This window comes from Nomascus leucogenys, chromosome 21 (genome assembly GCF_006542625.1).
Source record: "Nomascus leucogenys isolate Asia chromosome 21, Asia_NLE_v1, whole genome shotgun sequence".
Classification (NCBI taxonomy): Eukaryota; Metazoa; Chordata; class Mammalia; order Primates; family Hylobatidae; genus Nomascus; species Nomascus leucogenys.
The window spans coordinates 52303602-52326796 of NC_044401.1; the positions used below are offsets into that span (position 1 = coordinate 52303602).

Genomic DNA, 23195 nt, shown 5'->3' on the forward strand with positions numbered 1-23195 from the left:
TCATCCATCAGATGAGGCGAGCTTCCATCCTGCATCGATCTCTCAGGACACTTGGGTTGCAGTTGACAGAAACTCACCTGAACACTGCTTAGAGGAAGGGAGAATTGATTGGCTTCTCTCACCAAAGTGCAGAGGGAAGGAGTATAATGGAGTGGGGTCCCTCCTGAGGTCAAGAGGCAAGATCGGCTAAGACAGCCATGGTTGTCACGCTGCTCACAGTGCCCCTCCCAGGAAGGAGCATCCACGCAGCCCTACTTGGGTCCCTGCAGGCAGGGCTGGACAGTGAGAGGCTCACCAGGTCCAAATGCCTGGAGGACCAGAAGAGGCCCAAAACAGGAGAGAACCGGAGGGCTCTTAGGAAGAGGAAAGGGCCTCGAGGAAGTGAGGAACATAGCCGAGGTCCCATCCCAGCCCCTCCCTCCTGACCTCCCCTCCCCGTGCATGGTGGGGCATTGAATGTGGAATTATCCTTAACTAGGGTAGTAATTCCTGAAGATGTAGCTGGCATGTTGAACAAATTGTTGTGTTTGTAGTTACAGATCATGTTCCTAACACTCCAGGGGGGTTCCAAACCTTGATATCTTTGCTATTAACACATAAATTACAGTTACTTATGGAAATTGCTAGAGAAACAATTGTCTGTGGATTGTGTTGCATGAGGGATGCTCATCGTGGATCAACTCCAGGAGCCTGGAGTGGTCCGTCTGGGTCTCAAGGCTGAACACTTTTAGTTCGTGGGGTCAGGTTCTTGCACCAGCCAAAGGCTGACTTGGCTCAGGGGCTCCTAGACTTTGTCACCAGTGCATGGGCAAACAGGTTGGATTCCCAGCTCTGCCACCACCAGCTGAGTGGCCTGGAGGTGAGTCATTTAACCCCTCTGTGCCTCTGTTTCTTATGGACTAAGAGGGCCCACTTGAAGGGGTGGTGGGAGCATTACAGGAGATAACATAGGTGCAGCCCCTTACACCTGCCCTGTGCAAAAAGTGCTCCTGGACCCAAGCACCTCTCCTTCTCTCTGCACAGCTCAGGAGGCACACAGTGGGGCAGCAGCCAAGTCTTGTTCCCAGGAAGCGTGGAACAGGATGTGGAGGCCCCCCGCTGCATGCCCCTGGTACCAGGCTGCCTTCCCCCACCTCAGGTAGCCGGGAAATCATTTCTCGCTTGAGTATGCTGTTTCTTGTTGCACAAAATGGATTCTTAGATCCTTGTTACCCACCAAGCAGGGTTTCAGGAAGTATGAGATCCAGGCCGCGAAACGATTCCAGGTGAGGCACAGGCTTAGCTCTTGGTGACACGGAGCGTACCACCTGGAACATGGGAGAGAGTTCTTCCAGTGCTCTTTCTGCCCTTCTGATGACATCAGACAGGAGGGTCGGCATGCTGACAGATATTTAACGTCTCTTTATCACCCACAAAGGCTTAATTAATGCGATGTATTGATTATATAGGGAGTAATACAGTCACATGGTTCAACAGTTAAACATACAGAAGGGTACACAGTGAGCTATGCGTCACGCCCTTCCATGTCCCGTTCCCCTCCCCAGAGACAACCGCTGTCCAGGGACATCTTAGAGTGTGTGTGTGCGCATGCATGCGTGCGCGTGTCTGCCTTTTTTGTAACCCAAATCCAGCATTCTTCAGCTTACCTTTTTCATGTAGCGCTATGTCTTGTATCTCAGTCCCTATCAGGATATAAAAAGCATGCTTCTGTTTTATTGGCAGCCTCCTGTCATGTGGATTCTCTGTGCTTGCTAATCTCTGTTCTAAACCAGACACAGCAGGCCTCAGGGATGGGGCTGATAACAGGATCAAAGCAGGAGTTTATAACAGTGTTTTGTTTTTGTCGATTTATTTTCATGGGAAAATTCAATTTATGCTTAGTGAGGTTGGCTTTTCACTTGTGGAGCAGATATAAAGTTTCCTTGATAGAATGAAGTGTGTTAAGTAATTGGTATGTATACAGGTGTTATGTGATTGTTGGGAAAACTAAACCTAGGTCACTCCACTCCTGCTTACGTCCTCACAGGATGAAGCTCCTGCTCGGTCCACTGGCTTCATGCCTCACAGCGCACCCGTCCCCACACTTCATGCCCCATGTAGATGCAGAGCTACAGGAATATTTTCCAAGTTAACCAAGCCTTTGCCCTTGCCACTTCATGTACACGCAATGCCTTTCTCCTGCTGGGCCACCCAGTGAATTCCCATTCATGCCACAAATCCCAAGACAGGCATCACCTCCTACAGGAAGCCTTCCCTGAATGACTACTCCACCAGCTAGCAGTCATTCCTGCCTCTCTACCAGGTTGCTCCTATTACTGCATTTAGTGACTTTAGTGGCTTGCTGTCATGCAAAGATTTTTTTTTTTTTTTTGAGACTGAGCCTCGCTCTATTGCCCAGGCTGGAGTGCAGTGGTGCAATCTCTGCTTACTGCAACCTCCACCTCCTGGGTTTAAGTGATTCTCCTGCCTCAGCCTCCTGAGTAGCTGGGAGTACAGGCGCCCGCCCCACGCCCGGCTAATTTTTGTAGTTTTTTTTTTTTTAATTTTAGTAGAGACGGGGTTTCACCGTATTGGCCAGGCTGGTCTCGAACTCCTGACCATGTGATCCGCCTGCCTCAGTCTCTCAAAGTGCTGGGATTACAGGTGTGAGCCACCGGGCCCGGGCCTGTGCAAAGATTCTTAAACTGCTGCGGGTATTACAATCATCTGGAGGGTGAGAATTTGCATTTCAAATGATTCCCAGCTGAGGCTGCTGCTGCTGCTGTTTCTAGGACCCCACTTTGAGGACGACTGTTGGAGTGCAAGGAACACAGGCTGAGTGTCAGCCTACTGGGCTCTAATCCCAGCTTCATCACATATGGGCTGTGTGTCTTAGGGCAAATTACTTACCTTCTCTAGGCTTCAAGGCCTCTGTGATAAATCAGAAAACAATCTGCACCTTGGAGAACTGCTGTCAGGATTACGTGAACTCACGCAGGAATGTCGTTGACGCCAATTGTGAATTACTTTTACTCCCCTTACCCAACCGAGTTTCCTGAGGGCAGGGCCCACATCTGCAGCCTCTGAGATTTCTGGTGCCTAACACATAGTAGGTGGGAAGGTATGCTGGGAAGTTGTTGAGCACATTCAGGAATGCACACGTTCTCAATGACAGATTTATTCAAACAGTGAATCACACGTCACACATGTCCTGCCTCCATTAATTCTGAATCAGTGGGGTTGGGTCAGGTCTTCCTTCCACTGGGAAAAAAGAAGGTGTTGTTTAAATCAATAACATAAAGACGACTGCAAAAAGGGAAGTTTAACTCACTTAGGAGACGCTGTTGATTTAGGAGCACTTAATGGCATCCATTTACAAAACAGGTGAACCCAGCACTTACTATAAATGAACGTATCTATTCATTACAGCAGAGGCCCTGCACTCCCTTGGTAGCTGTTCTTTGGTGTGAACTCACTACGTAAAAGGCAGCAGGCTACCTCCCCAACAGCTACCAGGAATGCAGCCCCGGCCCTGCCACAGCGTCTAAGCTAGTGACATCATCCAGGTGAGATGTTCTGAAGGAGGGCAAGCCCTTGCAGCTTTCTCTCTGTATTTTTTCTAGATTCCCTCAGTTTCTCCACCCATTTTCATATGCAGATAAGCCCCAGTTTTGGTAAAGCTACCAGGAAAGAAACCGAAGTATATCAAGGATGGCCATTCGTTTTGCCAAAGGGATAGCACTTTTTTTTTTCCTTGAGACAGGATTTTATACTGTTGCCCAGGCTGGAGTGCAGTGGTGCAATCATGGCTCACTGCAGCCTTGAACTCTTGGGCTCAGGTAATCCTCCCACCTCAACCTCCCTAGTAGCTGGGACCACAGGCATGTGCCACCACACCCGGCTAATTTTTTATATTTTTAGTAGAGATGAGGTTTCGCCATGTTGCCCAGGCTAGTCTCTAACTCCTGAGCTCAAGCAATCGGCCTGCCTCAGCCTCCCAAAGTGCTGGGATTACAGGTATGAGCCGCTGTGCCCAGCCTGATGCCTCCTTTTTAAATAAAATCTTTAGCCGATGGGTTGCTTTAAATATTGAGCTCCCCTAGCACACTAGAGATGAGAATCAGTGATTTTGAAAAACCATTTTCCAGCCCTTCCAGAATCTCTCTATGGTATAAAGAGGGGTGGGGTGCAGGGAACTGCTGAGATTGAGACAAGGATGAGCATGGGGAGAGGGAAGGAGACCCACCTTAGCCCTGTGGGTGGTCCCTGAACCAGAGTGAATCTGGATCAACATGATTCACCTGTCCAGCAGACATTTATTGAGCACCTGCTATCGACCAGACATCATCTGGAGGCAGGGGATACAGTGGCAAATGAACAAAGTTGCAGAGCTACATTCTGGTGGAAGTGACAGTGAGTACACACGTGATTAAGCCAGATAATGATGGACTGTGAGATGGGCTTTAAAGGGAATCGATGAGACAGAGAATGTGGACGAGGGTTCAGGAAGGTCCCGAGGAAGAAGTGACAGAACACATGTGTATTGTCTTAGAGCTCTTCATGTATGCGGTCTCTCTCCCAGACTCTAGGCCTGAGAGCAGGGCTTGGAAGCTGCAGAACCCAATTCGGCCCTGGTCCCAGGCTCCCAGGGGGATCTGCAAGGGGCCCTGTGAGTGTTGGCTCCACCGGAGGATGTGCTTCCATGAGTGAGGAATGGTGAGGTGCAGGCAGCCGGGGAAGAGGTGGGGAAAAGGCAAGGACTGCTCCCCCACTGTGACCCCGCCCGGACTTGTGGGGCGCACTCAGCAGGGCTGGCAGAGTCCCTCCTGGGGCGGCCACTGCTGCCCCCCTCCTGCTTTTCCCCAGTGTCACTCCCTTCCAGAGGGCCAGGAGCAGACCCCAGGAGGAGAGTACAGCAAAGGGAGCGGGGAGTGGTGTACACTCTGGGAGTGGGGTTCAGGGAGTAGGCTGGGTGTAAGCAGAGCACCGCTGAGGCCCAGCACCAGATGGCTCACTGAATTCTTTTCGGCAACCTCAGAGACAGAGATGATTATTCAGTTCCATTTCAGAGGAGGAAACTGAGGCTCAGAGAAGTGACGCCCGAGGCTATACAGCCAAGAAGGGAGCTGAGCCAGGAGTCTGCGTCTACAGCCCTTGGGGGGCAGATGCCAAGGTTGCTTTGGTTACTCACACATCAGCCAAGGCAGAGACTTTCTTCCCGCAGAGGTCTTCCTTCTGGGCCTTGAAGGTCAAATGGAATAGTGTCGTAAGAATGAACTTGGGACTCAGTCCTGGGTTCTCATCCCTCACTAGCTGTTTGCCCTTAAACAAATTCTTTAATCTTTCTGATCCTTGGTTTGTTTTTCTGGATGGGAAGATAGAGTAGTCCCTACCTTAGAGTTCCATTGTGAAGCTTAAATGAGACAACCTGTCATGCATTTAGCACAGAACCTGCATTTAATAAGCACCTTGGATATGGAGGAAGAGGGACTGTGGAGCTTCATGATTAAGTTCATGGTTTGGGGACCAAATGGACCTGGGCTCAAATCCCTGATCCAGCCAGGCACTAGCTGTGTGGCCTTACATAAGTTATTCAACCTCTCTGAGTCTCAGTATATCTGTAAAATGGAAGGTTGTTGAGGATTAAGTGTGGGCACTTCTGTAAAGTGCCTGGTCCAGACTGTGTGCCCTGTGAGAGGAGGCTGCAGGAAGAGGCAAGAAGAGGCAGAGAGTTGAGAAAGGAGGCTTAGGAAGACCAAACCACTTGCCCAAGATTCAAGATCATGCTCCAGAACATGGAGCCTCCGTAAGCCATGAACATCCCCACTATGGGACGCAGCCTATGGCTGGAAAAGGCGCTTACTCAACACACCTTGGCTCCTCTTGCACTTCAGCCCCCGTGCAAGGTGCCAGGGCCACAGTGAAGCAAAGGGAGGAACTTGCAGGCTCTGAAGGGCTGCCGTGTGCCTGGCCCTGGCTAGGCAGTCATGGGTGTCATTGCCAAGCCTCACACTGAGCCTGCAAGGAAGGTGGCACTGTCCCCACTTTGAGGCTGAAGATGCTGAGGCCCTGGGAAGCAGAGTAACCGTGTGAGGTCACATGGCGGGGCTGGGATATCTGCTGGGCCTGCTGCCCACAGGCCTGCCTCTTCTATCTGGGGCACAGAGAGTGGACACAGGGGACAGAGCTCAGGGGCGACAGCTGAAAGGGCCTGGAGCCCTGTTCTAGGACCTGTGCCCCAGGGGGCCAAGCCCACCCAGCATAAGTGTCCTCCCTCCCTGAGGGTGCTGCTGTGGCTCCCTGCGCCACCTACCAGGGAAGGAGGGATGAGTATGAAGGGCTGAAGTGGGGGCATTTTTGATCGTCGGCTGGGGCTGGCAGGCACCTAAACGGGAAGGGTGATAGCAGTGTGATGGGGGGAGTTTAGGGAAGAGTTCTCTACCGATAGAGGCAGCAGCTCAGTGGAATTTCCTCCTGAAGTTGTCTTGGCCCTTGAATCCTGCAGGAAGCCTGGCAAATGGCCATTTCCCTTCCACTTGAATAGAGACCCATAACTCAAGTAGCTGCCCTTAAGACGCCACAGGACTATTCTCCGCAGGCCCTGTCCCTGGATTTGGGATAGGCAGTCCAGCTCACCCAACTAGGCTCTGCAGGGGGACCAGGAGGGATGGGGTGTGCCCACAGGAGCAGCCAGACTGATGAGGGATGTGGCAAGCATATTCTCACCACCTTCTTTCACGTTTACAACAGGCCAGCATTCCCTGTGTGGCAGGGGTTACATTGGTCACTGAGGACCTGGAATCATGGAGTGCTCTGGGGATCCAGGCTTGGAGGGCTTCTTAGAGGAGGTGACCATTCCTGGCTGTTTTGTGTGCTAAAGAAAACCCTCACCAACCACTGAGCACCCATCATGTGCCAGGCTCCTCAGAGCCCTGGCAGAGCCACCTGTACCCGTGCTGGGTTTCATTTCTCCTTGCATGGGACACTGTGTCCTAGCTGCAGTGGTTCTTTACTGCAGCCCCTCCCTCAGGGTCTTTCCCATGCATCCTCAGCCTGTGAGTCCGTTTATCAACTAACGGCACCATAACAGCTGCGTCTAATTTTTATTCATCTAAAGACCACAAGAAAACAGAGCCTTCTGACACCTCAAACCACGACGGGTCTTAGGTCTTAGCAGTGCAGAAGGAGCTGGGGAAAGGAAGCCAGATAACCAGTTCTTGGATGTGTCCCCACATGATCTGGGGAAGTGCTCCCTGCTTCTGTGAGCCTCAGCTGCCTCATCTGAACAATGGGTGGGCAGCACTGGGTCTTGGTGGCTCCATCAGACTTTAACATTAAGGCCACTTTGTTTATTTTTAATTTTTGTGGGTACACAGTAGATATATATATTTATGGGTCACATGAGATATTTTGATATAAGCATGCAATGCCTAATAATCACATCAGAGTAAATGGGGTAAGGCTGCTTTAATCTTACTGTCATGGTTGGGGTCTTGGCCAACAAGTACCATTGTGGTTGGGATGAATTCCCCTAGGGCTGTGGTAGTTGTCTGGAACCAGGCCAGTTACACAGGACAATGGCAGCATCTGGGCCCCACCACCGGGAAGGTGCATGGAGCGCAATGGTCCCTACTGTTGAGGTGCTCATAGTCTTAAGTAAGGGGTTCTTGCTCTGCCTGGGGGTAGAGGGATTAGGGGAGGCCTCAAAGAGAAGGGGACATTTGAGCTGGGCTTTGAAGGTTGAATAAGAGATTGCCAATCAAATGAAGCAACAACCGAGGACGTGGAAACAGGATAAGCAAAGGCACTGGGGCCGGGAAGTGCAGGGTGCATTCTGGGAGTGGCTGCATTGTAGGGATCATAGCTGGGAATGAGGCTGGAAAGACAGGCAGGAGCTGGATTACAATGCAGGTGGTGCCTGAGCAGTTCAGTGTCACGTAGGAAACCCGGGCCAGAAGCCTAGGTCAGGGTGGACAACCCTACACCACCTCCAGCAATCCCTAGTTCATTCCGTTTACTTTGTTTAGTAAGATACAGCACGTCCCAAATTCACAAGTGGTTTTGTGGAAAATGGTTGGAATTTTAAAGATAATTTGGCACTTGGTAAGAACAGCTTTATTTATCTGGAAACATTTCTGTTCTGGGGGATGGACTGGCTTCCCTGAGGTGCCACTCTACAGAGTGCTGTGTTCCATGCAGCTGTCTCTGGCTTTTTACTGCATCTAACAGTCTTAGGAATAGGTTCTATTCCATATTTGGATGAGAATGATGGTCTTAAAACTCACCCGCCCAGGCTGGATGCTGTATTGTCCAGGCTAGGTGCTATATTGTGGTGGCCAGTGTGGCATGAAGCCTCGGGTCAGTGTCAGTGTTTATAGTTCCTGGGGCACATCCCTCCACATCTCTGGACCTCAGTTTCCCTGTCTGTAAAAAGAGGATTTGGGGCTGAGTGGCAGCCACAGAGCTCCTTCGCAGACCCAGCATTCTGGCTGTGATGGGGGAATGCTCATTTCGTAAGATGAATGGTAACATAGTGGTGGTTAACAGACACTGAGCGGAAGCTCAAAATGTGCTACAACACAACTCTTACTGATTTTTATGGTTGTCAGTAAGACACAACCTGCTTGAAAGATGAGGAACCTGGAGTGGCCCAAGAGGTGGCTTAAGTACCATCAAGCATTTGGGGTCTTTGTGGACTAGCTCTGGTGGGCTTCAGAGCCTCCTAGAAGATGTCAGAAGACCTTCAGTCCCTTGATTTCTTCATTTCACTGGCATTTTTTTTTTTTGTGACAGGATCTCAGTCTGTCATCCAGGCAGGAGTACAGTGGCACAATCACGGCTCACCACAGCCTTGACCTTCCTACACTCAGGTGATCCTCCCACCTCAGCCTCCTGAGTAGCTGCGACTACAGGCACATGCCACCATGCCTAGCTAATTTTTCTGTTTTTTTTGTAGAGAAGGGATTTTGACATGTTGCCCAGGCTTCACTGGCACATTAAAAAAAAAAAAATTGCATTGGTTCCAGTCCAATCCATAACTGGCCTTTTTTTTTTTTTTTTGAGATGGAGTCTCACCCTGTTGCCAAGGCTGGAGTGCAGTGGCACGATCTCGGCTCACTGCAACCTCTGTCTCCTGGGTTCAAGCGATTCTCCTGCCTCAGCCTCCTGAGTAGCAGGGATTACAGGCACCCACCACCACGCCCAGCTAATTTTTGTATTTTTAGTAGAGACGGGGTTTCGCCATGTTGGCCAGACTGGTCTCAAACTCCTGACTTTGGGTGAGCCACTACACCTGGCCCATAACTGGCTTTTTAAAAAGTAACAAACACTTGTTTAAAAAAATTTTTTTGGTGTTGGGGAGGGTACAGAGTCTCACTCTGTCTCCCAAGCTGGAGTGCAATGGCACTCTTGGGTCTCTTTTAAGAAGTAATCTATGATTATACAATCTTATATAAGCATACTAGTGTTCTGTAGATTCTTTTATAAATACACTTCACGTTTTTCTGGACTTTCTATCACAAAGTTGTGTCTCAGATCTTTTCCTATAAGAATTCAGGATGCTGCTGCCATCTTTTTAACATGGGACTCCATTGATGGGTGTAATACAATTTACTTAACCAGTCCGCATTGAGAGGCCTTGCATGTTTCCTCCTCTGAGTTCTGCTTTTTCAAATAATTAATATCCTTGGGCATGCCTCTAAGTGCACATGGGCAGGCGGCACTGTAGGATTCATTCCCAACAGTGCATCCCATCTTGTGGCCATCTCATCTGAGGATCATCTGGCCCAGCCCTATCATTTCAGTCACTGTCCTCTCCCATGTTTGGATTCTGCTCTTGCATGGGGTGTCTGGCTGAACACGCAGGGGGTTTGCCAGGGTAGTTGGAGCCAATGTAAGACTCCCTCAGAAGAGCTTCATTTATTTCAGAGAAGGGCTGCATGTGCGCATTAATATTGTATGTTTTGCAGGTCATATGTCTCTGTTGTAACTGTTTAACTTCATCATAGCACGGAAGAAGCCATTGACAATACATAAGTGGATGAGCGTGGCTCTGTTCCAATAAACCTTTATTTTAAAAAAACAGGCAGCAGGCTGGGCTTGGCTCTCAGGCCATAGTTTACCAACCTTTGGCGTATTCAGCTGTTGAAGACCTTCTGTGCACCAGGCTCCCCTGTCGGCACAGGGGCTGCTGCAGGGAAGGACATAGAACCAGCCCTGGCAGTTGGAATACATCTCACTGGTATAAGCGAGCAGGTGCGGAGTAACCTGATGCCATGTAAAAGGAGTTTCTGACTTGGACGAGGGGCTGGTCATGGATGTCTTTCTGGGAGCAGTGACATAGGAAGCTGAAAACCAAGGTCCTAGCTGTGAGCCAGGCACAGTGGGGAGTGTGGGGAACTGAAAGACGTTTAGTATTGCTGGAGTTGTGACAGGCATAGAGTGGGCAGGAGGTGAGGTAAGGGATGGAGAGATGAACCGGGCCACGAGGCTGGCTGTGCAGAGAGGCTGGACTTGATCCTGACAGCTTGGAGACAGGGGCTGCAAAGGCTGGGCTTTGGGAGAGTGCCACACATCCGGCTGGAGGAAAGCAGGGAGGCTGTGGAAAGACTGGAGGCTATCAAGCTGGGGAGGATAGAGATAGTCGGGTTGTAGCATGTGAAGTGGGCCAAGGCAAGCAACTCAGGACTAAAACCTGGGGTGATACAGTGGAACTAAACGTTTCCATGACTTTTTACATCCTGTGACCCCATACATGGGGCCCTACTCATCCCTCAAGGTCCAACCCAAAATGTCCCCCCATTAGAGCCTCTCCTGGGGCAGAATTACAGGCTTTTTCCTCCACTGTCACGACACCATACTGGGGAATACTTGTCACAGCAGTGTTTCCCCACTGAGGCCTCAGAGTAAGTACTAATTAATGCTTGCTAAATTAAATTAAACAGCAAGGTGAATTAGCTGGGGTAGAGGTGGCTGCTGAGCCACTCTTTACAGTTGCAGAAACTGAGACTCAGAAAGCTAAGCGATTTGCCTGAATGGTATGTGCAAGGATTCTGACCAGTCTGGTCATTTCTGCAGAAAAATTGGCCTTCCCTGCCTCTCTAGGCTGGAACTTGTCTTGCTTCTGCTCACAGTTCCCTAAATTATTAATCTGCAAGGCAGTTAGCAGAGCAGGAGCAAGAGGCACACTTTGCAGAAAGATAAAACAAGAGAATCAAGATGCATTTGGTTTCCAGAGAGTCCATCATCTGGTATTCCAAATGCTAACAGCGAAATTCAACCCCCTTCTAAATCCCAGCCGAGACAATGTCGCCAAGACCATCCTGCTGGGCGGCAGGGCCCTGGGCCTGGAGAAGTGCCTGAAATTCTTGGACAATCCGGATGGTGAGGTTGTCAAAGCCCGTGTCCAGAGTGCTCCAGCAGCTGGGCTGGGGGAATTCTTTTGGCTCCATTTATTGCAGTCTATTTTTAGAGAGCACTTCAGACAGGGGTGGGAGTTTTCTGCTGCCTCTGCCATCAACTGGGTCATTTCTACCCTATCCTCTCCCAGCTTCCTACCCCTACCCTAACCACGACAGACGCCAGATGTGGCTGTGGTCTTTGAGCAGTGCAGCCTAGTGTTCTTCTTCCAGAACCCTCTATGTATAGGTACTTTTGTCCATCTATTTTATTATGGCCTTCCTTGTGAGTGTGAGGTGGTATTGCGGTCTTGATTTACAGTTCCCTAAAGATTAGTGAGGTTGAGAGCATCTTTTCATGTCCTTATTGGCCACTTGTAGATTATCTTTGGAGAAAAATCTACTCAGATACCTTGCCTGTTTTTCAATTGGTTTATTTGCCTTATTATTTTTGAATTGTGAGAGTTCTTTATGTACTATGGACACTAGACCCTTATTAGATACATGACTTGCAAATATTTCCCCCCATTCTGTGTCTTCATTTATTTTTAACAGAGCATAGAAAACATGGGAAGCTGAGAAGAGGAATGTGGAGATGGGCAGTGAAGGGGCACTGGGTTCCTGCTCAGCCTCTTGCCTCTGAACCCAGGTGCTCTAAACTGGCATAAGGGGCACCTGGCTCCTGCTCAGCCTCTTGCCTGGGAACCCAGCTGCTCTAAACTGGCTTTAGGGGCTGCCCTCCTCTGCTGCAAGCTGGGCCATCTCAGCCCCCTTCCTTCACTGTCCCCCTCCAAATGAAAGATTCAGAAGGGCACAAGACAATGCCCCTGCATTGATGGCTTCTTGCAGCTTCCTGACTCCTGCAGGCCTGCCAGCTGCCCGGCCCTCCAGGAGATGGACTTGTAGGTGGGTGGCCCAGGACAGGTGGGGTTTTGATTGTTCCATATCTGCTTGCTGTCTCCCAACCACGTCTAGGCATTCCACAGGTGTGGGCGCTGGGCACTGTATCTGCCTTCATGGAGCCCAAGGACAGATAATAAACAAGTAAACATACAAATGGAGGACTGCAAGCCGTGAGCGCTCATAGTAGGAAGAGCCTGGGAGAGGAGGAAAGAGTGAGGGAAGCCGTCTCTTAGTTGGCCCAGTTAAGCTGAGCCTCAGTTTACTCTGGTAAAATGAGGCCAGGGGTAACTCCACCTACTTCACAATGTTGCCTTGAAGGCCAACTATCACTAAAGAACTCTAAAGTGCTAATTAGTATTCCTTTAAGCTTGTCATAGGTGCTTGAAGGGTGTTGCTGGGTGGAGAAAGGGTAGGGGGCTGGGTGGGCTTAGGGAGAAAGAAGCAACTTTCCATTAGATCCTCCCCAAAAAGCCGCCAAAAGGGCGGTACCAACCTCAGGATAGGGCCCATTCCCTTCTCTGGGGCGCATCAGAGCCCCAGAACCACACGGTTCGGTCCAGGCAGGCAAAGGCCAGGTTTTATAAACTGAAGGCAAAATCAGGATAGGCAGAGGTTGAGTAGGCATCAGCGGAGTACGCTCTGGTTGGGGGTTTGGCGCTTTGTATTTGTTGTGGTTACACGCTGGAGAGGGAGACATGGCTCCCGGGAGGCGCCAGTGTTGGAGGGGCTGCACAAAGTCCTTCTACCAGAACAGGGGCTTCGCGCGCTGGGACCTAGATGCAGTGTCTCGGACTCTGCCCTCGCGCTCTGCACCCCGCGCCTCGGCCCGGCCCCGGCCCTGGTGTAGCCCCGCCCCTGACCCCCCGCCCCCTGTGCTTCCGCGGCTCCGTGTGGCCACGCCTCCTGCGGTCTCTTCCCCACACGCTCCGTGCAGTCCCGCCCCCGCGCGCGGCCCCGCCCCCAGCTCGCCCTCCGGCCCCGCCCCCGCCCCGCCCCGCCCACTTCAGGGCCACATTCCTCCGGCCCGGCCTCGCGCTGCGCCAAGCGGGCGGCGGCGGAGGGGCGGGCTTGGCTGGCCTGGGGCTCGGACTTGGGGCCAGAGCCGCGGAAGCCGGCGGACACTGGACCAGGAGCCCCGACGTGGTCGCGTGGCGGGTGGTCGGGTCGCCGGGTGGCCGGGTGTCGGCCCCGGGATCCGGCGGCTCGCTGGCGGGAGTCGGCGGCCTCGGCTGGGCCTGGGTCCTGGGTCCCGGCTCCCGGCCCGGCCCGCTCCCACTGCGGCCGCCATGTGGTGCCTGCACTGCAACTCGGAGAGGACCCAGTCCCTTCTGGAGCTAGAGCTTGACAGCGGGTGAGGGCGCGGCGCGGGGCGAGCGGCCTTACCGGGTGCTGAGCGGTGGGCTGGCGCAGGCTGTGGGGATGCGTGTGCGGGAGTGCGGGTGACCGTCGGGGCCGGGCGCTCGCCGTGCGAGAGAAAGCTGCCTGCGGGGCGGGGTGCGTCCGCCAGACTGTGGGTTTGGGTGGGAGACGAGCAAACAGGACCCGAGTTTGTGCGTGGGAGAGAGAGACGCGCCCTTGGGACAGAAGCGCTGTGTGTGCCCTGGGAGGGTCTCAGGATGGGAGTGTGTGTGTGATTGAGGGCCTGTTGGAATGCAAGTTGGTGTGGGGGTGAGTTTGAGTTTATGGGGGTGAGAGGGAAACAGTGGGACTCGGTGTGGGTGTGAGGTGAGGGGCAGGAGGGAGAGCGGAGAGTTGGTGGGAGGGTGCCCAGCGGGTCTGTGCCTGTTTCCAACTGCAGGCAGGGCCGGGGCTGCCAGGGAGGCCTCTTGCAGGCCTGTCTATTCCAGACGTTGGGCCCGTGTCTGGATTGATGTGTCTGTCCTGTCTGCGAGACCCCGAGTGTGTGTGAGGGTGGATGACCCTGAACAAACAGGCGTCCCAGGTGTGCCAGCAGCTTTTGTCGGGTACTCTGCGCCTAGCAGGGCCACTTGGGGGTGCACTGGGGTGTGTGGCTGCTGTGTGTGGCAGAGTGTGGATGTGAGGGGCTTCGTTTATGTGGTGATGAGTGTGCACCTGGTGTGGTCAGGAATGGAGTCTGGTGTGTCAGAGGGGCCAACTCTTTTCTACTTCGGGGCCTGTGGGCGGCTGTCTCAGCTTCCAAGGGCCCATGTTTATGGAGAGAAAGGGAGAAAGAGAGTGTGTGTGTATGTGCTGGGAATATTGATTTCCTCTCTCCAATGGCCAGCACAGCTGCCCCCTGAGCTATCTGCAGGCCCTTCTGAGGAGCAGGGAGGTGGGGCTAAGGGGATTTGTTGACAAGCTGACTTGGCTTATGTCAGGCCCCCTCTGGAGGAAGCCCACCTGGAGCTGTTTGATCTTTCAATTCAAAAATTGTGTAGCGCATGTCCAGCAGTTGCACTGAGAACATGCATATGTCCCCCTCGGCCCTTTCCTCACCCCAGAGGCCTGGAGCTCTGGGCCTGAGCCTCCAAGTGGGGTTGGGGGGCTTCTCAAGGACCCCATTGCTCCTTGCATCTGGGGTGGAGGCCAAGCATGCTGCAGCTGCAAGACCATCTGTCTGGAATCAGTGGCAGCAGTCTGGACATGAGGGTCATGTTATTCATATCCCACACACACCCGCGGCCCTCATAGTCCATCAGCTGTCCCACCCGGTATTACAATTGCTTCTTACCCTTGTGGTACCAGCATCTTCATATTGCAGGAGAGCAAATCGAGGCTGAGCGTTCAGTCTTGTCAGTACTAAAGCTCTGTGGTTTATTGAGTGCCTGCTATGTACCAGTCCCTGCTCTAGGCACCAGAAACACAGCAGTGAACAAAACATGGAGTTTTTGTCCTCATGGAACCAGCAGTCTAGTGGGGAACAAGAAACCATTAGCGTGCTCTCCTGGCTGCACCTCCCACCTCCCTCTGAGCCGAAAGTAACTGGGGAGGGGTTTCTGCCCCTCCATTAGGACCATTCCAGTTGGCATGTCCAGGCCACCTCTCTTGCATACTTCTCAGTCCGACATCCCTTCTCATTAGAAGTCCCTCCGGGCATCTCATCTCAATCTTCGAGCTGCAGGGAAGCCTGCTTGGATCCTTCTGTGGTCTGGGTTAGTGATAAACAGCTGCTCCCCCACTCTCAGAACACGAGGCAGAGGTCTTGGAGGTTGAGAAGCCTCGCTCAGGTATAGCCCATAGTTCACGCATCAGCCTCAGAGCAGGTGGGTCCCATTTGCTCTGGAGCACCTGGTATGTGGTTCCATAGGAAGCTTGGGGGAGGGGTAGAGGAAATCAACCCAGTCCCTGGCCTGTGGAGACAGAGCTAGACGCTCCGTGGGCTGGCTCCCAGGGGCCAGAGTCCTTTCAGCTGGCCGTCTCCCCCTCTCTAAACCCAGATGGGATGCAGCACGGTCCAGAAACCTCAGGGGACCCCCCCCTTAGTCTGTAACGGGCCCAAGATAACCACTCCCAAGTCCAGCCATGCCACCATGCACCACTCTACAAATAACAGGCTTCTTTCCAAGAGCATGTGTGGCACTTAGATGCTTTGCTGTTTGAGCCTTGTGACAACACAGGACTCTTCTTACCTTCGTTTTTTTTAAGGGTACACACACTAAGAGAACCCAGTGACTGGGCCAGAATATCACATGTATCTCCAGCCTACAGGAGAACCCCAATGTTGTGATGGAGGCCCTGGCTAGCCCTGCTAGGATTTTCAGGCTTTCACCCAAGGAAGTCGGACTATGAACTGGTTGCGCTAATATTTACACAGCTTCAGTTCAAAAACATGGACAGGACTGACAGCTACATAGTCAAACAGTGTGACAACTGGGCAAATAGATGTTTCTGGACAGTGTTGGACAGGGTACCCAGGGCTGCAGGAGCTCAGTATATGTGTGTGTGCATGTGTGTGCGCACGGTTTTATCTGTCTGGACTCTGCAGACTGTGGAATCTTGGTTTGCCGGGATAATCTGGAATCCAGGGCAGCTTGAGACTTAAGGAAAGAAGGGCCTGGGGAGGCAAACAGATTTTGTTTCAAGTCCCAGCTCAGTTTCGTGAGTGTATGCAAGTTACCACACCCCTCCAAGCCTGTTTCCCCTTCTGTGAAAGGGAATGATAACACTGCTTCATGGAGTGCTCTCAGAATGTGGATGTCTGAAGGCCACTGCACAGCTGGCCATCCTCAGGACTCCAGTCAAATGCCATGTTTGTCCAGGTCAGCACTCTGCTCTTCCCAGGCACCAATGACCCGCTGGATTTTCTTGCTTCCTGTTTTGTAAATTTCCTTTGAATTATGATGACATGTGGAATATCCGCCCAGTAAGCACAGGGGCAAGATGATGCACAGCCCAGATGGGCTCGAACACCACCGGAGGCCTTGGGAGAGATCTCCTGTGGAAGCGCGCGCGTGTGTGTGTGTGTGTGTGTGGGGTGGGGGGGGGTATGTTCAAATGCTGTTGAGTGTGATTTATTGTTTGTCCTCAAAAGCAAATTGTAATGAGTTTAGAGGCCATTAAGGCTCTTGAAGAATTAATTGGCATGGCCTTAGAGAATCTGGCTGCTCCCACTGCATGAGCTGCTGCAGAGAAAGTTGATGGCATTTATGGTTGAAGTATGGCATGGTGCCACCTGGACTTGCCACTATCCTGGCTGCCGTGGCTGTACCCCGAATTAGGCAAGTGTCCCTCCAAGCCCTGGCCCTGTGGCTAGTACCCTGATGCCTGCCTAGCATAGCGCCTGGCCCCATGGCAGACATAGCCATTTGTCAGTGAATGAAAGCATCCATAAATGCAGGTGTTAAGAAGTGCACACATGCTGTCTTGGGCTTGGAGGAGTGCGTTCTTCTCTGGAGAGATGTGTATGACCCAGGGGACACACAGCTTTTCACTTTCCTGTGTTCCTTTATGCACACAACAAACATTTACTGAGCACCAACTTTGTACCAGGCCTTGGGCTAGATGTAGAAGCACTGAGGTTAGTAGTGTGAAATGGTACATCACAGAGCACAGGACTTGGGGATCACACAAAACCCTGACTCCACCTCTTCCTGGCTGTGTGGCCTCAGATATGTTGCCTCCCATCTCTGAGTCTTGATTTTCTCATCCATGAAATGGAGCCAAAAGAAACCCCTGGGGAGGGGGCGGGGGATGTGCAGCTTTGCCTGGTGACCGATGCATACAGATAGATCCCCAACAAATGGTAGCTGTTATCACCATCATCATTATTAACACCTTTTCCCGTTTGTGAAATTGTTGCTGAGTTAAAATGATTCCTCACAGTTTTCTTTTTTGCTGGTTTGTGAGGTTGAAGACTGATTTCTAGAGCCTGTGTGGCTTTTTGTGAAATCTTCCTTCTTGGGGTCCCAGCTGCTCTGACTTGAATTTCTTTTTTGCCTTGTTCATAAGTACCTGCAGCTTCACTGCTCCTTGGAGGAAATGCCTATTCTTTCTGTTTTATCTCCTCGGTTTGCAGTTTCCTGACATGGTGACAGTTTGAACTTAAGGTCCCGATGGAGAACCATAGCAAGAGTCCCCTCCCTGTTTGTAAAGATGAGACACTGTGCCTGCATTTGTTTTTTCCTCTTTGTTCAAAGCTCAGTAATAATAATAATTGCAACAGTTGCCATTTAGTGCTAAAGTTGCTAGAGTTAGGGTTTGGACTCCTCCTGCCTGGCTTCAGGGTCTATGTACTTCATGGCCAGGCTCTGCTTCCTCTGGGATTAAATAATCTTTGGCAAAATATGTCACCACCATGAATGGAGCCTTTTGCTTCTTGCCTATACTGCCACAACAGGTGTCTGGTATCCCCAGGTATCAGGATTCCCAACGTGTTCTCAGATGTCTCAGCCCACAAGCTGGTTGATGACCACTCACCGGGCCTTCCTGGCATCTTGTCTCTTTCCCCACAGAGCCTAAGAGCTGCATCCCCAGACTCTCCGGCAGGATTCTGGGACAGTGTCCTTTGCACTTGCAGGCTCTCCGGGGTAGCGTGCTTGTGTGCTGTGCACAGCCCCAGGCCAAGACTCTGCTTGGAGCAGGGTCCTGAGGACTAAAACTGACTGTCCCCTGACTCACTGAAGGAAGGACCCATGCGAACATGACATGACAGGCTTCTGCGTGGTGAGGAAACCCAAGGCTAGGGCTTTTGAATCACTAGAGGACAGACACGTGTGTGGGTGCTGAACTTGATCCCACGGGAGGGGAAAGGGATCATTAATAAACTGGAAAAATTGGAACGAGTCCCCAGCTGGGAGGAGGCCTCCTCATTCACACAAACTGGAAGGGTTCTCCCAAAATCCCCTGCTGCCCAGACCAGATCAGAGTCTGTCTGCCAACATGAATACTTTCTCCCTGATGCCATTTACAGAAGCCAGTGGTGTTTGCTTTTCTATTTCTGGCTGGGAGGGTAGGTGGTATAATCATGAAATGCATGAATACATGTAAAGCATTTAAACAGTGTCTCATAGTAACATAGCAAGGGCCCGGTAGATGTTAGTTGTAATCATTGTTGTCCTTTTTCTGGCTGCCCTTAAGCTCAAAGGTCTCCCATCCTGAGAGAGGAAGCCTTTCAGAAAGGCCTGTCCAGAACTGGCCCTGATTGGCCGTTGGTCATCCACCTCCCTAGAGCCCTGGCATCAGTCACCCATCTCATCCCATCCCTCCCTGGGCCTCTGTTTCCACATCTGTGAGAAGAATGAGCCTCTTGATCCTTGTAGTCATTTGCAGATGCAGGATGTTTAGCCCAATGGTTAGGGAGGCAGATTCTGTAGTGAGACTACCTGTAACTCTAACCCCAACTCTAACGCCAGCTCTGCTCCTCATTGTCCCTATGATCTTGGGCACCTTCCTTAGCCTTTCTGTGCCTCAGTTTCCCCATTGGTAAAAGATGGATGACAGGAGGAGGCCATGGAGTTGTTGTGAGGATTAAATGAATGAATCCATGTAAGTGCTTAAACAGTGCATAGTCAACACCAGAAACGTGGCATCCTTTAGCTGCTATTTTAGGCCCGTGAAGTTTGACTGTGTGGAACTGGACCGTATTACTTGTTTGGGGAGATATGTTCCTAGATGGGAGTGGATTGTTAATCTTTTTGGCACACGGACAAGACCAGGGTTAAAAGAGAGGGATGCAGAGAGATAGTGGTGAGGGGAAGAAGTTAAAGGGCTAAAGGGCTGCAGGCTGTTGGTGGTATGACAGATGGCAGACACAGTAAGAAGTGACTAAGCCCATGGACTTTAGCATGTGCTTGTAGCATGCTATCCAAACAGCCCACAAAGAAGTGGATGGTTAAGGGTATTAAGAAAATTGCTTTGCCTGTGGATTGGGGAAATTGCAAAGTAAGGCAGCTTGCAGTTGGGCTGGGATGAAGATTTCTTTAGATAGGATGGGCAAATGGCCTGCACCATGTGTGAGACACCCTGAGGCGTTAGGACATCAAGGTAGAGGCCCCCAGCCCTGTGTCAGATGGAGCAGAGCTGTGGTGCCTCTGGAGCCCTCAGCTGGTGGCCTGTGCTAAGCTTCTGAGGCTTTGGGCAGGTCTGGCTTCCTGGTGGTACCTGGGGCTGCTTCTGGAGCCTAATAAGGCCCAAAGCTGCAGAGCCTGGCCTCAGGGGCAGTGGCCTCCAGTCCCTGGTTCTGCTGCTCTGTCCACTTCAGCTGGTCTGTCTGCCTGGGAGGGGAGGCAGCTTGCTGCAGTGGGCAGAGGTGCCATCTGGAGCTGGAGAAACTTGGATCCCGTTTCTGCCCCTTCCTGGATGTGTGGCCAGGGCAAGGTGGTCCCCACTGCAAGCTGCTGCCTTCTTGCCTGTCAAATGGGAACAATGGAGGGAGAGGCAGTGTGGGTAGACACAAAACAGGTGACCATGCGTGCCAGCAGGAAGGGGAAGGGGAGTCAGCTGGGTTTGGGCAAAGCCTCAACTGTTTTTGATGGGTCTTAAGTTGGCACAAGATTGAGACTGGGGCTAGAACAGGCTACAGAATGAAAATGGTGATACTGGCATTTGGATGGCCTTTGAACTTCACACATACCTGTCTGATTGGAACCAAGAACCTTGTGAAATCACTGGCATTATTCTTATTTGACAGATGAGGAAACAGAGGCTAGAAAATGAAAATGACGAATTCAAGCTCTGCAGAATGTAGACCTGGTCCTCTGGTAAAAGTATGGGCCTTCTTTCCCCTCCCTGGCATTGCTGTGGAGCAGCTTGTTAGAATGCAGTCCTAGGCAGAGGCAGGGAGGAGCAGGGGGCCAAGGAGGAGCCGGAGAGACAAAACTTGCAGGCCCCAGCTGTGCGCACCCCAGTGGCAGCATTGGGTTCCCTGCACAGCCACCATGGATGGCTACAGAGGTGCACTACCGTCAGCAGAGTGGAAGGAGAATCCTTGGAAGCTCTGCCCAGTGCCTACAATCTCAAAAACATGTTCGCCAGCCCCAGGAAGTCATCTGGGCTAAGAACTATACTCAGATTCCTTGACAGGATCAGGACAACTGTGCACCCGAGATGATGGGAAAGAGGGGCTGGAGTAGCGCCAGGCGCCTAGTAGGTGTTCAGTAAATGCCAGCTGCTGTGATGACCCCTACCCACTGCACTGCTATTCTCTCCAGCCGTCATTGTTATTACCATTGCAGTGCCGCTATTCCTGTGGGGTGAGGGTAGGGTGGAGAGGAAGTGTTTGGGGAAGCAGCTCTTTCCTCTGCTGCTGGGGGAGGGGGAGGTGCAGTCGCAGGAGCGTGAATTCTGTGTTCCCTCTGGGCCATTGACTGTTCTCAGAGCCATCATTTAAATGAGCAGGGTTTGAGATTTTTTGTTTGTGCTTAGTAAAAATGGCAAAATGGCCCAAGAAGATAATGGGCCTTGATGTGATAGCAGAGTCTTAGCGTTATTTTTAGCTTTTTGTTATGTAAAATGTGCAACGTACAAAAGTAGAATGGTATAATGATCCCTATGTGCGGTTTTATTTCATTGCTCGAGATTAGTTTTAATCCCAGACATTTTGTTGATTTTATATCAAGGACCTGTCTCATGGTTGGCCTCATTTCTAGCCTTGGAAAAGTCATGTCACTGGGGTGGGTGCTTGGGGCAGCCACAGAGTCCCTTGAACAGCCCTTAGCTGTGTTGGCCCAACTCGGGAACTCTGAGCTTGAGCCAGTTTCCCAGCCTGGTGACCAAGTGGTGTCTGACCCATTTGGGATGCCCTGTGTCTGGAAGTGACTGGGAGAGGCTAGGCCCGTGACTCCTCCATCAGACAGGGCCTTCCTGGGTCAGGGTAGGAGAACTCGCTTCTCTTCCATCTCCCTAGGACCCCTGGAGGGCGGGGTGTGGAATGGGCTCTCAGCCTCTCTCATCGGATTGGGGGTCCCCTGGATGGTATTGTGGCTCTCAGCTTCAAGCTCCACAGGGTCTCCCTGTTGCCCTGGCTTTCTCCTTGCCAGGGGGTGTAGCCAGGCTGTGCCCCTGCCACCCTCCCAGACCTGTCAGCCCCTCATCTTGCTGGGCCCCTGGGTGGCCATTTCAGCACTGGGGGTCTCTGGGCCTCTGCCCAACCCTCTTTCCTTTTCCACTTCACACAGTCTTTTCCCTCCTGGGGTTTCTGATCTGGCTCCAGCCCAGGCCCTGACATCCTGCCGCCCACCCAGCAACCCTCTCTAAGGGTCTCATGGGCACCTGTAAATCTGTAAGTTCCAAAGGACACGTATTATCTCCCTCCCCCCAAATCGGCTTCTCTTCCATGACTTCATCTGATCCTCTTGGGCTTCACTCAGAATGCCAAAGTCATCCAGGACACCTCCCATCACCTTTACTCACCTTTGTCATCATCACCCAGTGCTGTGCCACCCCACAGTGCTGGGCTTAGAGCCTGGCATGTAGCAAGTGCTGACACATTTCAGCCACTGTCCTCAGTATGAATGTGTTTGCTACCCTATCTCCTAGCACAGTGCTTGGTACATAGAGCGCCCCCAACCCAGCTTAGTTAAAAAGCCAAGACAAGCCAAAGTCACACCCTAGGCATGGCCACATCCCAGCCAGGCACCCCTCGTGCTCCCCAGGTATGGGTGCTAGTGTGGAATCAGATGGTCTGTGTTCCTTCAGACCTCTTCCTCTTTGGCCAGCTCACCTCCCTCTAGCCCCCGTGGCACCATGCAGTGCAGTGAAGTGATAACAGTCCTAAATTGTGACGGTGACAGCAGCTACTCTCTGCTTTTCCAGGGTGACAGGCCGCAGGCTGAGGATTTTGTGTGTGTTATTATATGGCTCTCACAGCAGCCCTGCTGGGTGGACAATACTCCTATTTTATGACTGAGAAACAGACACAGAGAGGCCAAGTCATTTGCCCAGGGCCACACAGCTCCTGCCTGCTGGGTACCAGACAGTTGCCAGGGAAGAGCTCTGTGTGCCAATGTTGTAGGTGGGGGAGGTTGAGGGGGATAGTGTTTCCTACCCGCAGCCTTCATTTGTCCCCAAGACCCTTTCTGTGTCCCTGTGCTGGGTGCTGTTGGCAGATCGCTGACTTGCTGTGGGGCCTGGCAGCTGCTGTGCTGCAAGTCTGGGCAGCACCTGCACCAGGTCCTGCAAGGGCAGAGGGAGTTCGATGGGTAGATAGGGTGGTGGGCTGGCCCCGCAGAGGGAAGAACATGACAGGCAGGGAGGTGGCCCAGGGCCTCAGCCAGCCTCACCCCTCCTCACTTTCTGTGTGAGTCACGTGGCCTTGGGTAAATTACATCAACTCTCTGTGCCTTAGTTTCTTCATCCACAAAATGGGAAGATGATATAGTACCTACTTCAAAAGGTTGCTGTTTACAACACCAAGTGTGGAGCCGAATGTAGACTGTGGACCCTGGTGATGATGATGTGTCACTGTAGTTCATGGACTGTAAAAATGTGCCACTCTAGTGTGGATGTTGATAGTGGCTG

General features: G+C 51.9%; 1 protein-coding gene across 9 annotated transcripts in view; it reads left to right on the plus strand.

Annotated features, from left to right (window-relative positions):
• IQSEC1 (IQ motif and Sec7 domain ArfGEF 1) overlaps window positions 1-23195 on the plus strand; it is a 395060-nt gene that overhangs the window by 311479 nt on the left and 60386 nt on the right. Inside the window, exon 1 of one of the 9 annotated variants that reach the window (XM_030802092.1) lies at window positions 13284-13629. The exons of 7 other annotated variants lie outside the window; for them this stretch is intronic. In XM_030802092.1, coding sequence (XP_030657952.1) covers window positions 13565-13629 — 65 coding nt within the window. In that variant the 5' untranslated portion in view covers window positions 13284-13564. Of the gene's footprint in view, window positions 1-13283; window positions 13630-23195 lie in introns of those variants that run through there. One more of the 9 variants, XM_030802087.1, reaches the window with a different exon arrangement.